A 19,799-nucleotide genomic window follows, 5' to 3' on the forward strand; every position below is an offset into this window, starting at 1 on the left:
TAAGTGGTCAGACAGTATTCCTTTATTTGAGCTGATTGTGCTCACTGTGTCTCACAGATGCACATAAACTGCAGAGAAACTCTTTTGAGGAAGGCAAAAATAGATCTCTGTCGATTATTTTAGACTTGTTTGGGGACAAAATCATTTTAAATTATAGGACGAATGACAGTGACTATATCAAGTGTTTTGAAAAGTTTGCTGCAGACAGGATTGTTGATATACAACCAGAAAAATTGTTGAAATTCAAAGGAAACGAGAGATTATGAGAAGTGAACAGACAGAGGTAACAGCTGATCAATAGTTTGTCTCATTAAACCACGTTGATGGGACACATGATAGTAAATTTAGTAAAGGAGGAAACAAATGTTCCTCGTACACATGCACATAACTGTGTATGTGTGGGATCAATTAATAAAATATTCATCATAATACTGCGAGTGACAGTGGGAGAAGGAACTGGAGTAGTCCTAACAGACAGACACAGTTTGTTTAGACATTATTTAAACATGGATGTTATCACATGCAATATAAAATACAATATGCTGTCAATCTGAAGACAGCGACCACTTACCGCTTTGTCAAACTCCATCTCTGAAAAGAATTTATACCAAGGCTCATTCTCTAAATCTACATCTTCTGGACTTACATCCTGAGTCTAGGGGGGCATGGCAACAAGAAGAGGAGGAGAAAGACAAAGAGAAGACAGTTCAGACAGCACAGAAAATACACACCAAGGTAATGAGCCTATCAGACATTGTTGGCTGAGCCAAAGTTTCTATCCAACACCATAAATCATCAGCAATAACGTAGGTGTTCTGACGGAAGCAGACACCTACTGATTTGAAGTAAATGAAAGGACAAGTTCATGTTGTTTCAAGTCTATGTGGAATAGTTTAATATTTTTGAGAAAACGCCTTTTTGCTTTCTTGCAGACAGTAAGGTTGATATGAAACAACAACCTGCAGCCGGTTAACTTAGCTGAACATAAAGAGTGGAAACAGGGAAACAGCTGAGCTCTCCTTGTACAACAGTAACAAAATCCACCTACCAGCAGTGCTTGAGCTCACTAATTAATATATAATATCTCATTCATCTGCTGGTCACTGTGAAGTTGCCAGGCAACTAATCGACACTCAGGAAGTCACTGCTCCCAGTCAAGGAATAGTCTGGCATGTAGCTGTAATTGCTTTTCCCTTTTCAGGTCTGTATATTTACATTGTGCATATCAATTGTTGAGTTTTAGAGGAGCTGGCAGACAGATGTTGTTACCAGGCCTGCTGCTTCCCTGTTTCCAGTCTTTGTGGTAAGCTAAGCTAAAGTAAATGGCCTAAGGCTTTAGACTGATAAATGGATAAATGGACATATATGAGCGTGGACTCCATCATCTCATATAAATCTTGCAAAGAAAACAAATAAGCATGCTTCCCATAATGTGAAACATTTCCTTTACTACAGTACTCACAGACACACGTCCATCTACTAAGTTTTATGTCGCTGTAAATGTTTCTCCTGTCTATACTGTTACTGACCACTGATAATCTTGCATAGGCAGATCTGTTGGAGCATGGTGTGGCTGTACCTCATTATCACTTCTTCAGGAGAAAAAAAACAACAACAAACAAATGCTCCGCTTTGTTTCTATTTCTTTAAATCAGTCACACTCATCTTTGGTGTGGCTAAGCCCAGGATGCAGCAATGGTGCCCTTGCCCACTGTAGAACAGTGCTGGGGGGCTTGTTGCCGGCAGGGAGGTGACAACTGTCATTAAAATTCGCTAAAAGAATGATTGCCTTATTGTACAATCCAATTCCTCAGGAAAATTTTGTCATTTTCAGACAGTATTTTGCTATTTGGAGCTTCTTCTTGTTGTTTTCCATAGCAAAGGGGATTTTGAAAACAGTAACACACAGATATTGGAAGGGGAGCAGACAGCTGCTTGAAATGAGCAGCGGAAATGGCAGATACCCAAAGTCTACTTCTGGTGAACCAGACGAATCCACAGTGGCTCATCAGAAAACAATAAAATACAAAGAGAAAATTTTGTACTATAAATAATTTAGCATTGGAAGATACTCACTTGATTTGACTGCTAATATTATCCTCTGCTGGTCTTACGAATGCTATTCTACATCGCTTTCAATGCAGCTGTTTTAGGAGGGGATCTCTTTACAGCCAGTTTGGACAAGAGAAACACTTGAAGTCACCAAAAAACATTTCAGTGTGCATGTGGAATTATGTGTATTGCATTAACGTAAACTTTAAAAATATCAGTCTATCCCTGTACCCATTCAGTGCTGTTACTACACTGTGTACTACATATTAAATTTAATATCAAAAACACATACACATGACGACCGACAACACATGCAAACTCATTCATGATGCGTAACATCTTTAAGATTTGTACTTTTGGAAAATCAAAAGTAAGCACTTACACAACTCAAAGCACCACAGAGAAAAATAAATGGACCTAACAGAGAAAATGACCACCTCCAGCAAACAAGGACACTCATTTATAATAACTGAGCTCGTAATTGAAAAACAACAGAGTTCATTATTTGACAGGAGTCCCAGGATGAACTGGAGCAAACTCTGATGAGGGCATTGGGTGGCATTGGGCTCAGGCCAGATCTTGACTAATAACATCGACTAGCTTGCTGTAACTGGACTTCAGAAAACCAGTAATTGCGTAACCAACTAACTACTTCATCACAATACTGATTATCCTCAACATTATATAAGGAGAAAAAAAACTTGAAACCCTATGAAATCTAAATGCAAAAGATAGCCCTCAAGGACACTGAAAATGCCGCATCATTTGATTCACCACAAACCGTCAAGGCTAGAAAGGAAAGTAGGATGGACAGCATGACACTTCCTCGGAGGAAAACACACAGGATGCATGTTTGTGTCTGTGCTGGGATCCTCTCGCAGCGAGCTGATTCAGCCCAATAACCTTAAATTGAAGACAGAAAGACAATGGCTATCCTTGTAAGTGATATTCCCTCACTTGCTTCCAAGCAGGATCGTCTGTCACCGCAACAGGACACCCTTTAGGAATGTGGTGGCTACACATACGTCGCCTTCCGAGCTGTTAGTGAAGCTGCCAGCCGGGAGCTTAGATACAGTGGCGGTGGTGGGGGGGTGGATGATGGGTGGAGTGGGGGACAGCTCACACGACATGAACACAGAGAGACAGAGAGAGAGGAGGAGAGAGAGAGAGAGAAACAGGCAAACAGGCAGGCGGCTAACATACCGTTCTATCCAGCTTCAGCACCGATGATTTCCCCGGCTCGTACTCAAAGATGCTCTTGGGCTCAGCGCGGTACTTCCTGGTGTCTACCTTTTTATCTGGGGGCTCCCACTCGTTCCTGTGGAGAGGCGGGTGTCAGGGAGGGGTGGGGTGTGGGATCGAAGAGAGCCAATCCTTATCAAGTAGTCTCCATGGCAACCAGCATAGGCTAAGATGTTTTTTTTTTTTTAAATTTAAATATGACGTCCGCCCTCATTACGGCTGCTCTTTCTCCCCCTGTCCCTCTTTTCCTCTAATGATGATATGACAGAAAATCCAATTCACGGCTGAGTTAAAGCAGTAATCTGATCAGGTAAACAAGATTGAACCCGGGGACAAAAACAGAACGCAGCCTTTCCTGGGAGAATTTCTTGATAGACTGTCAAGGCTAAAATTACCATTAAGAAAAAGACTGAAATTTAACCGTTAAATAAGAAATTCCCCTTTGTGTCATAAAAAAAACATGTTCTCTTTGACGTAAGTCATTAAGAGCCTCAAGGTTGAAGCAGCATTTTTCAGAAACCGTGATAACAACATATTTAGGAATGCAGTGCTTCATTCGTAACCACAGAGGAACGAGGAAGGTCAGCCCTCAGCATGTCCTCTGTTGCTTTTGTGGGCAGCAGTTTATCCTCCATCACCTGTCCTCCTTCATCACTCCATCACTCATTTCTCTGAGAGCAGATCATCCTGTGTCTGTGCTGACATGTGTTTATGGAGGGGTGAAACTAATCACACCTCGAGCAGAAACAGGAGGACACAACAGTGGGAAGGAATGGCTTCTTTTGCTCTGCTGTGGTCTTGTTTAGTAACAATATATAAATAAAGAACAATACACTGTGTTCATTACAAGACATGTTGTTTTCCTAGAGGTGACATTACAATCACACTGTGAAACCATGTACATTATGGACATATATATATATGGTAGAAATGGACAGAAATAGGATTCCTGTAATCAGAAATATATTTATCATCAGTTAAATATGTTTCATATCACTGTGATTGAAGCCTTCTGAGCTGTAAACAGCACCTAACTTTGCTAGCAAACATGAATAACGCTGTGTTGTGCGGTAAATATCAAAGTGAATGTCATAAGGAGGGTTGAAGCAGATGGAGGATACTGACCTTTTGGCAGAAGGTTTGAGGGAAGAGGACCGTGTTGGCACCGGCATCGACCGGCCTCTTGAATCGACCTCGTCGTCACTTTTTGAGCGTGGGACTGCTTTCACTGAAAACAGGCACATAAATATTGACAGACATAAACAGCGAGATAGTCAGCTGCATTAATGGACCACCTGAAATGTTTAACAGAGTCTGCAAGCAGAATGTTATTTTGGATGAATTGCTATAAATACTTAAAATGCATGATCACAGATTTTTATTAGATTTTATTTGAGGTTTTCATTCCAATGAAAAATCCACCTCTAAAACTCACCGTCTTCCAAGTAACCAAATGGGGTGGGACCATCATCTGAAGGAGTAAAAAAAATACAGTCATTCATTCTTATCTTTATTTATTTCTTTATTTTTTTTTACCTCTGCTTATCTCTGACTTGAAAAGTAATGAGTATAGCACAATACTAAATAATTCAGAAGGCATTAGGAATACTGTTTTCCTCTATTTTTTCCCTGCCTCACAGCTTCCATTAGGCCAAACATTACAGGTTCACCAAACACAAGCAAAGTGTGTCAAATCAAAGCACTTTACAGGAAGCATTATTGAGCTAAAAAGAGATCTGAGCATCGATAAGCATCAAGGCTCTGAATGAGTAATGTGTTGTACAGCAAGGGGGCCGTAACAGCCACATTCACAGTGATCGCTGGATAAGTTTGATGTTTTGTGTACGATAACAAATACACATTTACAATCATGCCTATGACCCCAGTTGCTCGTGGAACTTGTTTACTTCTCATCCAATGATGAGCTGAATGTTAAAACCCAGATGCAGACTAGTGTTTACTGAACACTCTCTTTCATTGCGCATACAAATCTTGTTTCCTCCAATAAAACTGGCAGATCCAAAACCAAAACCATGAACGGAACTCTACCATAACCATTTAATACTTAAACCCAAACAGTGATTAGTGATGCTTATTATGAGCTGGAAACAGTCTGAAGGTTGTGTACAGCCTGAACCCTGGTCAGGATAGTCCACAACCTGAATGTAGGACTGCAGCAGCACCTAGTGGCTACAATAATGCACTACCTCCCAGCAGCAGCATGCTGTATGCGTTAGGACAAGCACTTAAGAATAAGTCAAACATTTTTTAAAAAACTGTTTAAAGCTTTTAATAAAAGATGGTTAACAGAAAAAAGAAAGGACATGAATGAACTGTTTAATTAAAAGAGAAATGACAGATGAAGGCTTCGTGCAACATCCTTGCCAACTTGTTCTTATCAAAGTACTTTAAAAAAAAAAAAACTGTGTGCAGCCTGTTTTGAGCTGGTCATGCTTAAAGTAAGATTCAAAAGTCCCAGCTCTTATTGTTCGTGAGAAACTATTTGCAAACTAATTAATAATTGACTGAGCTTTAAAAAAGTGCTACAGCAATTTAGCATGCATGATAAAGTTCCCATAACTTTGAAGGGATTTACAAAGTACAGTTTTAAAAGAAATGGTCCAAACTGATGCAGATGCTAATCAGACTTTTTTCCCTCTAGTATTGCAGCAAAAACACTCCAAAGTGCCATGCCACCAGTACTTTATACAGAGTAAAAGTTTGCAGTCTCCCAGCCTTATCTGAGATAACCCCATGAGAAGTTAAAATTAATGGACCACCCTTTGAATAACTTTGAATTTTTAAATGCGTTAAATGTGGTATACAAATTATAGCCTGTAAAACGATCTGGGTGTTTGTAAACTGCTGTGCCAAAACATTATGACCACTGACAGTCAAGGAAAATTATGCTCGCAGATTTTCAATTGGATTGAGGTCTGGATTCTGACTCAGCCACTCCAGAACATTCACCTTGTTTTCGTTAAACCATTTCTATGTAGCTTTGCCTGTTTGCTTCGATTCATTGTCTTGCTGGAAAACAAATCTTCCCCCAAGTTGCAGTTCTCTTGCAGACTGCATAAGCTTGTCCTTCAGGATTTCTTTATACTTTGAAGCATTCATTTTACTCTTTACCTTTACAAGCCTTTTAGGGCCCGATGCCGAGAAGCATCCCCACATCACGCTGCCTCCACCATGTTTCACAGTGTGGATAATGTATTTTTTATGATGTGCAGCCTTTAGTGTCTGTCAAATGTAGCGTCTAGTCTGATGGCCAAAAAGCTCAATTTTGGACTCATTAAACCAATAATCTTTCTCCAGTTGTCTTCAGAGTCTCTCACAGGCCTTCTAGTGAACTCTGGTCTAGATGTAACCTGAGCTTCCATAACCGGTGGCTTTCTGTTTGCCACTCATCCATGAAACTTTGGCTGGTGAAGAATAGGCAATAGTTGTTGTTTGCAGAGCTTCTCCCTCTCTGAAGCTTGTGACTCCCTCAGATGAGTCATAGGTGTCTTGGTGGCCTCCCCCACTAGTCTCTTTCTTGCACAGCCACTCAGTTCTGAGGCCTGCCTGCTCTATCCATACTAACGCATGTGCCATTTTTCCTTCATTTCTTAATGATGGATTTAAATGTACTCCAAGGGATATTCAGTGACTTGGACATGCTCTTGAATTATCCCTTCACCTATGCTTTTTAATAACCTTTTCATAGAGTTGCTTGGAATGTTCTTTTGTCTTCACAGTGCAGTTATATCCAGGACCACTGATTCACCAGTGACTGGACCTTCCAGGTGCCTTTATAATGAAATCACTTGAGAGCTCCAATTTCACAAATTGTGTGATTTTTAGCACCAATTGGCTGCCACAGTGTTGAATTAGGTGAGCCACTTTAAAGGGCGCTAGACACGTAAGTGCTTATTTTACATTTTATATACGTTTAAATAATTGACATTACTTTGTAAAAATCAGTTTTCATTTTGACATGAAGAGTCTTTCTTTGTAAATTAACTTGACCATGATTCAATGTTGAAAACCAATAAAAAGGAAAAACAATTAAAGGGGATGAACAGTTTTTATAGGTCCTGTACTTTGCAACCACAGTGCATTTTTAGGTCTGGGATATATTAGTTGTCATCATAGGATGGTCATCATAGTCAACATGCTGGCATAAGGACAAATCAGATGCAAAGACCTGAGCAACTTGAGAGAGTCTGTGCCTCACCAGGTTGGAAGTGATTTGGTTGCACAACAAGGACTAAAAGCATACCAGGCAACAGTGGTCAAAATGTTTTAGCACATAAGTGCATACTCTTACAGCAGATGCTGAGTTTTAATCATGGCGAGAGCTGATTCTCATACTTTATCCCTTGTATGATCAGATAATCTGCACAAAACTTGCAGAGTATCTGAAACTTATGTCCTATTGTAATGCACAAACGTTGGAAAAGATTAGGTTGAAGCCTTTCAAATACTTTGCACATCTTCAAGGAATGTGCCACAGAACCAGTTACTACAGATTAAACACAGAGAAAGTATTTGAGAGGGCTCAAGATGGCAGCAGATTAGTAAGGCTAACGAGAGTGGAGTTACTGCCAACAGATACCTTTTGATCTCATCTGAGTGTCATAGTTCTCAGGGAAAATGTAGGTGGGGCGGTAAGGGTTTTCCTCAATAGGCTCTGATCACGGTGATGGAGAGACAGAGGACAGGGTGACATAACATACAGATACATATAAAAAACACACACACAAGTCTTGGACAGAAACAGAGAAACACAACGGACAAAACTGGTCAAACATAGAAGCAACACGGAGCTAGACGTGAATCACTTACCAGGTATTCTGTGTATCTGTTTGAACATTGTCTTATACCAGTCTTTGGACTTCTCAGTGTTCTGAAATTAAAATATGAAAATGTCATTTAATTCAGTTTACGTGGCAATGTCAGACAAATATCCATGTGCTGCAGTTCTGGTAACGTTCAAGGATAAAGCTCAGCAGGACTTGTCAAATACAAGTAGAACCAGTAACATTAACAAAAACACCAACTCATTAGGATGTGTCAGTTCCAGAGTACTGGTGTGTGTGCTGACATCTAAATGAAAAAGAATGATCAGTTACACGTATGGTTCTGCTGCTATGACAAGTTATAAATATCTCCTGTGAGAAAGGGTTATTGCTAACACAATGACAAAAATCACAAGAAAATTTAGCACGAATCAATGCAACCTATAGCAACAATGGATAAACATGCGCTTAAAAAGCACCCATTTAACATTCCCAGTGAGCAGATCCGTCTTCATTCGACAGTTGGTTTGGTTTGGTTTTGCTTACCCGTACAGGCACAATGGGTTTGTTGACAGGACTGAGGACAGGGGAGTGCAGTGATAGCCGCAGCCTCTTCCCGTCCATATCAGGGACTGGACTGACTGAGTCTCTCCCAGGATCAGGGCTTTTGTCCCTTTCTGGGGTTGGCTCTGTAAAGCACAGCAAAAAACAAACAAACTACTCAACAAACCTGTAACAAAATTCCAAGTTCAGAGCACATCTGTAATACAATAACAAGACAGATAACTCTTGACCAGGCTCAGGCCAAGGCCAGGCTAAAGAAACGCATTAAATCAAGTTATATAGACTGTGTGGGCTTAGTGCAATAAATAAATGTGGAAAATAAACACAATTGACTATTTTCACAGCAAACATTTTTATATGTCATGCAGCAAAGCATATAATAAAGCTACACAACATTTAGTTCAACTGGGACCCTTTTAGTGGGTATGCTGGGAAACTGTCAGAGTTTGCTGGGATATTTCAGTCAGTGAAGCTATTCAGTAATGTCTGTAACACATAGACAGCATTACTAGTGTACTGAATCAAGCAAATGTCTATGTTTTGCGAGTGGATTCAACTTTTATTGAACAGGGAGATCGTCATACTGACAGTAGGTCTTATTATGAAAGTTACATACATTGTACTGTTAATGGTATTGGATCTACCCATGCTTTCCCTGTTATAACAATTAAAAATGTCTAATGTGAAAAGGGGTTATGCTGTAATGGTGCATGGACAAAAGCAGCGCAATAGAAACAAAAAAATAGGACTATAAACAAAAAAGTGCTGGTGTATATGAGACCTAGGTTAAAAACTATCTACAGTGTCACTACACAGAGTGTGACACGCTATATTTTTTCACAAAATATATTTGGTACTACTGAGAAAGATTTTGCATTTTATGAGTTATATTTCTGTATCACAGACGGGCATTTCTGCAATATAATACCTACAATATAACTTGTTTATTCTTCTGTTGAGGTGAGAGCTGAGGCAGAAGGATGAGTGTCATGTGTTTGTCTGTCAGTAAGATTACACTAGAAATAACAATCTGAGTTTTATTAAACTCGGTGGCGAGGTAGAGCATAGATAAAAGGACGATATTAGGATGTGGAATCGGATCAGTTTCATGAAAATTGCGAGACAGGACATTGGTCTTCCAGAAGGTACACTCTCTGGCTGGCTTAAAATACGTGTTAAATGCCACAAAACTTCTCTTTCTTGAGGAAAATAAAGTGTTTTTGTGTTGTGCATGTTCATCAAAGTGCATTTCTTACAGATACAACAATATGGTAAGAGTACTTTAAATATATACTATTATATTTTTCCATTTCACGGCTCACACCTGCTGCCACAGTGGTAAGCTTTGCAGCACATATGGAGAATGCAATACTTGGTGTCAAAGAGTACGGTGTCTCAGGCGTCAATTAGATTAATAAGAGACGTGAACACACAATCTAACTTGAAAATTTGGAGTCCATAGTGATCATTATATTGCATTGTAAAACCAAATGTGTGCTACAGCAAAGATCAACCACCTCTAAAATGAAATGTGACGTATCCTGGATTTAACACGTTGCAACACATGAAATGAAAATGGCATGAAATGTAAAATAAGTAGGAAATAAATTACACATCCAAGATGTTCCTGTCTGGTCTGGTACATTCTTGTTCAGCAAAGGAATGTTCCCAATTTAACACTCTGACGCAAAAAACCTGACTCATTCATTTCATGAGGCTTGCATCAAACACACTGATGGCAGCAGGAGGGTGACAGATGGTTCAGTCAAGGAACAAAAAATATTGCCCTGTAATAAAACTGGAACTGCTGCAACCAGTCCAAGAAATGAAAAATAAATTACAAATATCTGTTTGACATCACCAAGACTGCAGTGCATACCTTCCAAATGAGAAAGATGCTTTTGCTGCTCTGTTGTGAGAGAAAGACAGACAAGGACATGACAGTGAAATGTGACTAAGCAGTGAAGCAAACCTGTGAAAGCACCGGTTATACGTAACACGGAGACAGCCAAGGCTAATGGATCACAGACACAGTTAAGACTTAGCTAAGAGCACCATAAAGCTTTGCTGTTTAAATGTCATGCAGGCAAGTTAATGAAAAACTTAAAAGCTCATCAAAGAGAGGAGTGCTCACCTCTGTTGTGTTGCAGCAGGACGATGGTGGGGTTAACTGAGCTGGTGCAGGGATAAACAAAGCTGGAAGTCGATGTGATACAGTTCTGAATGTCAGTGGAGGACGGAGCTTGATTTTCTTTTATGCTGTTGGGTAAATTGGCCTGAAAATGGCAGAAAATAGACAGTAAATGAATAAAGACAAAACAAAGAACATGCTTTCCTAGAAATTTCTCAAACTTCAAACAAGTATGATGAAATAAAGAGATCACACAGCTCTCGTTATTGTAAAACCAAAGCACCAAACAAAGATCTTGTGTTAAATGTGGTGGAAGTAAACGTACCTGGCACTGAGTGTTGTTTACAGGTGGTAAATCAGCTGTGCTGTTGCAGCCTCCCTCAGCCAATCCTGCTTTCGAGCTGTCGCCATTAATCTGGCTTGTCCAGCCACCTAAACAGAGTCCAGATCTCTTTCAGTCTGGCAGCCAGTGCGGCAAGAATGAAAACACTGACGATGACACTAAAAACTGGTGTCTTTCAGCGAACGTACAATAACAAACCATAACAGATACTAATTGCCGACCAAATTATTCTCCATTTCACTCCGCAGGGTGTGAATGCTTTTCTTGGTGGTTTTCATGCACAGCGCTGTTAATATCCCCAGAGAAGGGAAAAAAAAAAGATTCTCCCACAATCTCTGAACTTTGTCATGAGAACAAAGTGCCTATTCAGCGTGCTGCAAAGACCGTTTGTTCCAATGGCCTTTATATTCAGACTCTACAACAATTAAGGCATCTCCCCAAAAGACTTGGCCGGCCTCCAGTCCAGTTCCAATGTGCTCTCCGCAACAAACAAGCCCACAGTCAAGGCCTCCTGCTCCAAAGTGCAGCGTGGGCACGACAAAAGAGCTCTTTGACACGAGCCTGAAAATATGAGCAATCGCCCTTTTTCACAACTGTGAGCGTGCCCCGAGCATACACTTCAAAACGTGAGGAGTTATATAATCCTGACATCAAAACATAACTCTGACTGTTATGTATGGAATTTTTACAACTAAAGAACATGATGAAATGCCTTTTAAATTACTGCAACGTTTACATCCTCTCTTCACATTCCACAAGGACGTGTCCTTTTTTCACACGGCCATGCAATTATTACTGTCCTCCAAATATTTTTTCATCATGTGGAGAGCTGTTATGAAACAGCCGTGGCATTCGCTGTCACTTACTTGGCGTTGTGATGACGTTTGGCTCTTCGCTGATGCAGCCCTCATCGTCTATGTGGACGAGGGTAGCTCTTAGAGTCACGACTCCTTTCCCTTTGCACACTCTGCTAGAGTCCAAATCTGAAAACAAAAATGAGATTCTCACTTCCACTGCTCTCTCTTCTTTAAGGCACACGTCATTTTATGAGTGCACTCCTGCTTCAGAGCTGCTGGGAATCCAAGTTATCGCTACCTCATGGCCCAAATGACTGAAATAGAAATGTAGCATCCAAACCAGGCCATCAAATTAACATCCTACAGTCCTGTCAAACTAATTACCCTGATCACACTGTCAGAGGTGAAAGTAGAGCAGCTTCTCCTGTACGCTTTTTTTTTTTTTTACCCAACACAGGTTGTTAAAAGTAATGGCACATTGTCAACGAGTGAGTTTAAAAGCCTCCTTCTAAGTTTTCTGTGTGAGTATGAGGTGTCGCGCAGTTGTAGGCTCTGAAAAATTGATGAAGCAGAAGGAAACATCACCTGCAGAGGGAATCAGGTCAGGAGAGCCTTTCATGGTTCTCAGAGGCGTGATCCTGACAGCGCAGACTGTTCGAGGACCTGATGGGACTTCAAAACAGAAAACAAACACAGAGACAATACAACATTTTTTTTGTGTATGAAAAATGCATTGTTTTTTATTAGTAAAGGCAAAATCACCTAATTTTAGGAATGTTTTTAATGTGCATTTAGATCTGTGCTTTGTCATCACCTATTTGTTACAATAAATAAGAGTTCAAATCTTTACTATTCACAAATGCACTAGAAAGTAGCTGATGCATATAATGTTATAAAAATGACAGGTGAGCTCTTTTAGCTTCAATATTGCAAGTGTGGCATGAGGCTCACTGAATTACTTGATGAACTTTGAGTGCAGACTTACTGGGAGATGCGCTTGGTCTCACGCTGCCCTCTGCTGGAGAGCCCTGGAGGAGACACACAGTGAAGATATTCAATACAGAGAAGTCAATGAATGAGGTTCTATCCAGACAGAGTATATAGATTAATGTGTTGTATCATTAAGTACCAGCCTGGAGCAACACAAACAAGCTGACAGAACGCTGCAAAAAGAACAACATATCAGAACTAAATAGATGTTTCTTCTTCCAATACCGTGGGGATGAAGGAAACAAAACACAAATCGAATGCAAAGCACTCTGATGAGCTTTTCAATTGTACTTCACTTTGAACCTTTACTGAAAAACAGCTTTGCCAGTGGAAATCCTCAACTAAACATCCATCCATCTACTTGTACTTGATGGCTGCTGGATGGCTGGAGTCTATCCCAGCTGACAGTGGGTGAAAGGCAGGGCGCACCCTGGACGGGTCGATCATAGGGCTGGCACCTAAACGATCATTCACATCCACGAGCAATTTACACCCGTCAGCGACAACATCATAACCACTGACAAGCGAAGTGTATCACATTTATCGTGCCGTTACGGTGCAATGTTCTCTTGGGAAACCTTGGGCCTTGGCACATAAGTGTATGCTACTTTGACATGCACCCCAGATCCCAATCTCATCACTTGATGCGCTCAAACCCGATTGACGGAAGCCCTACCAATCAACCCACAGAAACCAAAGGATCCGCTGCAAACAGGCTCCACAGGACACCCCATGGGCTGGTTCTTGGCTTGAGGAGGACCTACACGATATGAGGCAGGTGGTTTTGATGTTGTGACTGATGGGTGTTGAATTGTCAATTAACCTAACCTGCATATCTTTGGATCTGTGGGAGGAAACCGGAGCACTTGGAGAAAATCCACACAGGCACAAGTAGAGCAGGCAAACAGCACTGAACCGTACCGCCCTCCAATTACACGTGTGACTTCGAACTGCCGTGGATGCAGTGCGTCAAACCCAGCAGCAAAACAGCGGCACCGCTTGCAGATACAGTATATCATCTGATAATAATATCTCTGTAACTTCTTTTCCCTAACTGCATCTGACTCAAGCAACCTTAGATGGACTCTAATATTAGTTGTAGATCAGGGTAAGTTCGGTAACCAGGCCAGTGCTTTGCTGCAGTGTCGGCTGTCAGCGTGCAGCGTAGTTTGTAATGAAAGACCGACAGAACAAAAGCAATATTGCACACATTAGAAATGTCTTGGTCGAGCTGGCTTGGGTGTCGCCTCTACTGTAGAAACACTGGAGTGACTGCAATGAATAGGTGTAATCGGGGACCACATACAGCTAATGAAATTGTGGCAGTGCTTCTATGGTTGGGTTACACACTGAAACGAGATACAATGCAGCCAGATAGGAAGGTGGTGAACCTATAGTCATCTGTTTAAATCCAGTCTGGAGAACACAAGATAACAAAGTTAGTCAATATTAGTAATCAGTGGGATCATTTAAAAAGAGGAAAAATCAGATCTAAAATGTTCCAAACTTAAACAATAACCATGAATGTTTACAAAAAGAAATTCTGATATTCACAATGATGATTTTTTTTTCTATATATCCAAATCTGAAAATCTTAAAAATAAAATTCAACAAAACTAATCTCAAAAAGAGAGCAGAATGACTTGCTGATTGTAACACTATAGTCCAACATCACTGTTGCTCTAGTTGGATTCATCCATGATATCTATTAATGTATAGCCAACAATATAATCTAGAATATCAGCAGCTGCTACATGTGAAATGAATCAGGGAAGAGAATGTTTTTGTATTTCAACCATTGTAAATTAGTGACTCTGTAATGAGTTAAAACTCAGTTAAGGTAGAAAGATGACCTGCTAATGGCAAGTTTTGGAAGTACAAATGCCCCAAACCTGGCAGTTTCCCTATAATGATATCACATGGGTACCTCAGTGTTTTTAGGAGTGCTAACCAAATTATGTCAGTGCTAGTGAGCTTCAGTTTGATCTTTAAATCAATCGGTACCAAATTTCAGTATCTGAGAGCGCATCTGGGTGAGAAAGCAGCATATATGTTGGATAGAAACAGAGAAAGCAAGACACTGCAGCCGTCTGTGAACAGCTCATCCTCTCTTTGCAGACGCAAGCAAAACGTGCACAGGAGGAACAATTGTTGTTGGCTTTTCCCGGCAGAATAGAATCTATCCGGAGTTCACAAACGGTAAATATCATGAACACTTCTGCACCAAAAAGGGATGCATTTAGACCTAATTCTTGCATTAAGGTAATAGCAGGCACACAAGGAGTCTCCAGATCAGCGGCTTCTCACCGTGACAGGGAGACCACTGGTTCAGGGTGAATGTCTTAACTCCTGCCTGGCTAATAGCCGATAACTAGCCGTCACTGTCTGAATCAACTCATTACGGATGAGAGGAAGGCAGAGAGAGACACCATTGTCACGCTGCATGAACCGGGCCTTTATTTTCTTTTCAGGGGTCAACAACACAGAACACAACATTTGGATCACTATTACTAGGCCCATATATTTCAGTAACTGAAATACATACTTCAGTTATCCTGAAAGAGTAACTACTTTATGGCTGATTACAGTAACTTGATCTCCTGTGTTGCAATTGCCAGAGGCTGCAGCTATTAATGTTATTTCTCACATGCATGCAACAGGGAAGGAGGTTCTCACTTCCCATGACAACAGCACACTGGACCTACATCACGCCCAGATCACAAAGTCACAAAGTACTTGGCAACTGAAATATCTGCAGTGGAGAATCATGTATAGTCCTATGTGGTGGACTATAATAGTAATAATAAATAACAATGTTAAATTGACAAGTCTGGGCATATTTTTTACAACCTAAATTATATTTTGTTATTACAAAGCCAGTAAAGAACAGAACAGGTACTGTGAGGTACTGGTACCTAATTCTAGTTTCTGGTACTGGTTTCAGTTCAACTGTGAATGTAACTCAATCCTAAACACGCCTTGCTTTTCATGCCGTTTGGTATTCTGATATGAATTCAAAGTGTTATCTGTGTTCCCCTTTAAGGACAAGAAGGAAGGGTGTGAGAGAGAACAAACATATGTTAATCTGAGCTGCATCAGTGGAGCATGCAGAAGCAACACCAAGGCCACCAGAAAAGTAGCTGTAAAGCACTTCCCATCACTCCACTGGGCCTCCCATTGTGCTCTGCCAGCACGACTGATTTAGAAGACGTCCCCATTTAAATTGCCAAGAAGAAGCCTCATTACGTCAGGATGCAAACACACTCACAAAAGGCACTTAAACAGTCACTCGTGCACACACACAAACACACTTAAGCTGTGTTTTCATTTGTAGATTGGGGGAAAACGGTGAAGGAAAAAGAAGGAACATTTCGAATTTATTCTATGATGTTGATTTTAAATAGCCTTTAATGCTGTACCTTAGCTTGTTCCAGTTTGGTTGGGACTGTGTGTGCACTCTGTTTACACATGGTGGTAAATAAGCCAACCTGCAGAACAGGCTGGGACTGATGTTCCAGCTGGAAACCTCCACAAATAGGCCTAAATGGATGAGGGAAAATGGGAGAGATTCCAAACTAGTCCCACGGGGACAAAAAGCAAAAACCTTTTAGAACATCTTCCAGTCTTGGAGCTGAGCTGTCCCTGAGCATCAGAAAGTGTGTATTTATTTCCTCTCACTCTTTAATAAAATCAACTTGCTTCCTGACCCCCTGCATCCCAGAGAGACAATGCATCCATGATCTCATTTCTAAAACTATTAGCAGACATTCTCTTGAGAAGCGCTTACACTGATCTCAGCTCTGCTTCCGCTTTATCCTCAGATGAACCCCAACATGGTGAATACATAATACATCAGAAAGAACATTGTGGGAATGTTTGAACTTCTCGTATATGATAGATAAAGGGAAGATGACAGCTTGCAGTGTTGAGTTTGCTGTATAAACACACGAGAGCAGAGATCACCCCTGGCCTTTTTAGGAAGAGATACTTGTGAGCAGAGCAGGGCAAAGAACACCATCCATCCATCCTGTGAGAACTGTGCTGCAACTCTGGTCGGGCCAAGGCAAACAAGAAAATAAGAGGAGACTGTATAAGTCAGACTCCCGTAAAATTGCAGTTTAGCTAAATGCGCTATATCTTCTTTTAATTTAAAGAGTTGCTAGACACTGTTTACTTCAGTCTGGGTTAGCTTTAGGGTTTTGGGGATTTACTTGGTTTATCTATGAGGCAAAAACAAATTGACAGGAAGCTAGCTCACTATTTATTTGTTAAATTTGTTCAAAGTTCAACAGATAACAAGTTAGAGTGAGAGTCTCAAAGGTTCAAAAGATACCATGGTTAGTTTTTTTAAGCTTTCTAATCACATTTTCCACCAGGCCAAGTGCTTTTCTGCAGATTTCTCATGAAATGATGAAATGTGACATTTAGAAACTAGACCAGTCTCACAAAAGTAAGCAGAAAATGTGCAAAAAAAAAGCAAAGATTCACAGAGATCACAGCCAAACACTCCCTCAGCTCAGACCTGTGTTGTTACCTAATGCAGGCAACAAAGGCCAGATGATTCACCCCATTTACATCTCTCAGTTCCACTACTTTGCGACACACAAAAACACACTCACACAGATGCATAAATCTCCTACTGAATGGTGTAACTAAATTCCTTTCCAAAACAAACAACTCCCAAAAGGCGACGGCCATCTCAAAGCATCAGTGCACATCTAGAGAGATACATTACCTACTTGATGATGTGCACAAACGGTCCTTAGTCCACATAAGTCAAGTCCCTGTGAAGCCCCCTGAGCTTTCTGGCTGAGCTTTGAGGGTCTCTTCTTGGTGGGACGGTCCCAGCATTGACCTTGACCCTTGCTATGTAGGGGGTCTGTTTGTTTTTCGAAACAGGCGTGTCCAGATGGACCTGTCACCACATGCCACCTGGGAATGTGGCACCCACTCAACAACTGTGCAGACCAACATATAAAATCCTCCACCCCCTCGAAACGCTCGCACAGGGCCAGAAGATGAGAGGCAGAGCGACCATTGGAGGACGGCTGCAATGTGCTACTGGATGACTCAACTATCCACAAGGTCTCTGACACCTCAGTCAACTTAATACCCAAATATGTGATCAGAGTTATGGCACCAAAATCTTGACGATTATATGATAGTCGATGCATGCGTAATGAAAGAGAGAAAAATATATTATACTAAGGTTGCAAATAACAACAACTTTTAAAACAAGTTTCTAAAAATTCATCTTTTAAAATCTGAAAACTGATTAATCGATTTAATGCTTAGTCAAAAAAGTTACATTTAAATTGTATTCTATTTATAGTGACATAAAAGAGAAAAATCCTGCAAAATTTTTCTAGAATTAATTAAACATTACTCAAAATGTGATTATTTCCTTTAAAGTGTCTCATGTCTTTGTATTAGCCAGCTGGAGTTAGGTGTCAATTAGCGTAGCTTAGCATAACAAGTGTAAACAGGAGGAACCAGCTGCCATGTCATTCCTACAACTTTGGTTTGTGTATGAATAAAACAAGATCTAATGCAGGATAGTGAGTGAGCTGTAGAGGTAACTGTGCTATTAAACTTAGAGCCAGTTCAGCAGTTTCCCATTGTTTCCAGTTTATGTTATGCTAAGCTAACTAGCTTCTTGCTTCAGCTCCACAGTTACATGTTTGAATTTCCTCATCCAACTCTCGAACAGGTGTGTTGCCTAAATATCAACGCATTCTATGATCTTAAACCTCCAACGCCAAACTTTGGCTCCTCCTTCTGGCATGGAGAGTAATTACAAAAACACTGTTGACGTGTGATGATGACGCATGTCTCGTCTTCAGCTGACTATTTTTAAGAGTGAAGCTGTTCCTCTGAATGCTGAGTTTTTATCCGTAGCATATAATTCCCAGGTTTTTTGCTCCTGTAGCCTATTCTGACTACATCGTTGCTCCCCTCTCTAGTTTTGACAGATCAATCATTGTTGGTCCATGTAAAACGCATTCCTACTGATAGACCAAGGCGGAGATAACGCCACAGACATCAGATTTAAAACTCTACTACATTGTGAAACTGAAAGATATTTACCCACCACTGGTCGACTAAATCAGGACTGTGTCAGCTGGTAAGGACTTGAATGTAACAGAGATTTATTTATATGTGAAAGTCCCATACATCAGCTTTCAAGGATTTTTTTTGTCACATTTTTTCTCACTGTGGCTTCAATTTTTACCGCAATATAAAGTTTCACATCTCTATATGAAAATTGAACAACCATGGCTAGAAGTAAAGACAATCCAAAAATTTGACACAGTTATAAAGCCACGGGTCATAAAAATAGACAAAAAACAAAGTTGAATTTATTTGATTATATGTGTTGTAAAAAATTGTGCCACATGTTTCGAAGTGCTCACAGGTTTTATAAATACGGAAATAAACATGCTGGCTCTACACACAAGAGATATTTTACTACTTACATTTTAAATTTGTTTTCAATTAGCAGAATTTTTGTCATGTGACTGTTGATTGCAGCAGAGTCACTAATGGCTGCTCAGTTGTATAAAGAAGCTCAGAATTCTTAGTTTTTTTTAGTCTGCTTTACAAAAAAAGGGCAATTTAAAAATAAAAATGTAACATGTAGTTCAAGGATGTCTGAAAGGTAAAAAAAACCAAAACAAAAACAAACGACTAATTCTTATTGTTTTTATACGTTTCTGGCTCTGATAAATGGTGTTATTTTAGTAATTTTTTATTTTTTTGGAAGTCAATGTGCTTTTTAAATCAGCTGGCGGATTTGCGGTTTAGAGGGTTAATTATTTTTTTATTATTATTTCTGAAAGTCTCACACTTTAGCTTCAAGGAACAGTATTTATGAAAGTAACATTAGTTTCAACACT

At 40.2% G+C, this 19,799-nt stretch overlaps 1 protein-coding gene across 1 annotated transcript in view; it reads right to left on the minus strand.

Annotated features, from left to right (window-relative positions):
• Positions 1 to 17,667, minus strand: part of sorbs1 (sorbin and SH3 domain containing 1) — a 37,938-nt gene extending 20,271 nt beyond the window's left edge. The window contains exons 1-14 of the mRNA XM_008284619.1: positions 17,643 to 17,667; positions 12,899 to 12,941; positions 12,499 to 12,585; positions 11,983 to 12,099; positions 11,099 to 11,205; positions 10,777 to 10,918; positions 10,522 to 10,551; positions 8,625 to 8,767; positions 8,125 to 8,185; positions 7,895 to 7,969; positions 4,730 to 4,765; positions 4,420 to 4,522; positions 3,256 to 3,370; positions 572 to 655 (exon numbers count right to left, since the gene is read on the minus strand). Coding sequence (XP_008282841.1) covers positions 572 to 655; positions 3,256 to 3,370; positions 4,420 to 4,522; positions 4,730 to 4,765; positions 7,895 to 7,969; positions 8,125 to 8,185; positions 8,625 to 8,767; positions 10,522 to 10,551; positions 10,777 to 10,918; positions 11,099 to 11,205; positions 11,983 to 12,099; positions 12,499 to 12,532 — 1,047 coding nt within the window. The 5' untranslated portion in view covers positions 12,533 to 12,585; positions 12,899 to 12,941; positions 17,643 to 17,667. The remainder of the gene's footprint in view (positions 1 to 571; positions 656 to 3,255; positions 3,371 to 4,419; positions 4,523 to 4,729; positions 4,766 to 7,894; positions 7,970 to 8,124; positions 8,186 to 8,624; positions 8,768 to 10,521; positions 10,552 to 10,776; positions 10,919 to 11,098; positions 11,206 to 11,982; positions 12,100 to 12,498; positions 12,586 to 12,898; positions 12,942 to 17,642) is intronic.
• Between the last annotated feature and the right edge of the window lie 2,132 nt (positions 17,668 to 19,799).

This window comes from Stegastes partitus, unplaced genomic scaffold (assembly GCF_000690725.1).
Source record: "Stegastes partitus isolate 25-593 unplaced genomic scaffold, Stegastes_partitus-1.0.2 Scaffold367, whole genome shotgun sequence".
In the NCBI taxonomy this organism is placed as follows: domain Eukaryota; kingdom Metazoa; phylum Chordata; class Actinopteri; family Pomacentridae; genus Stegastes; species Stegastes partitus.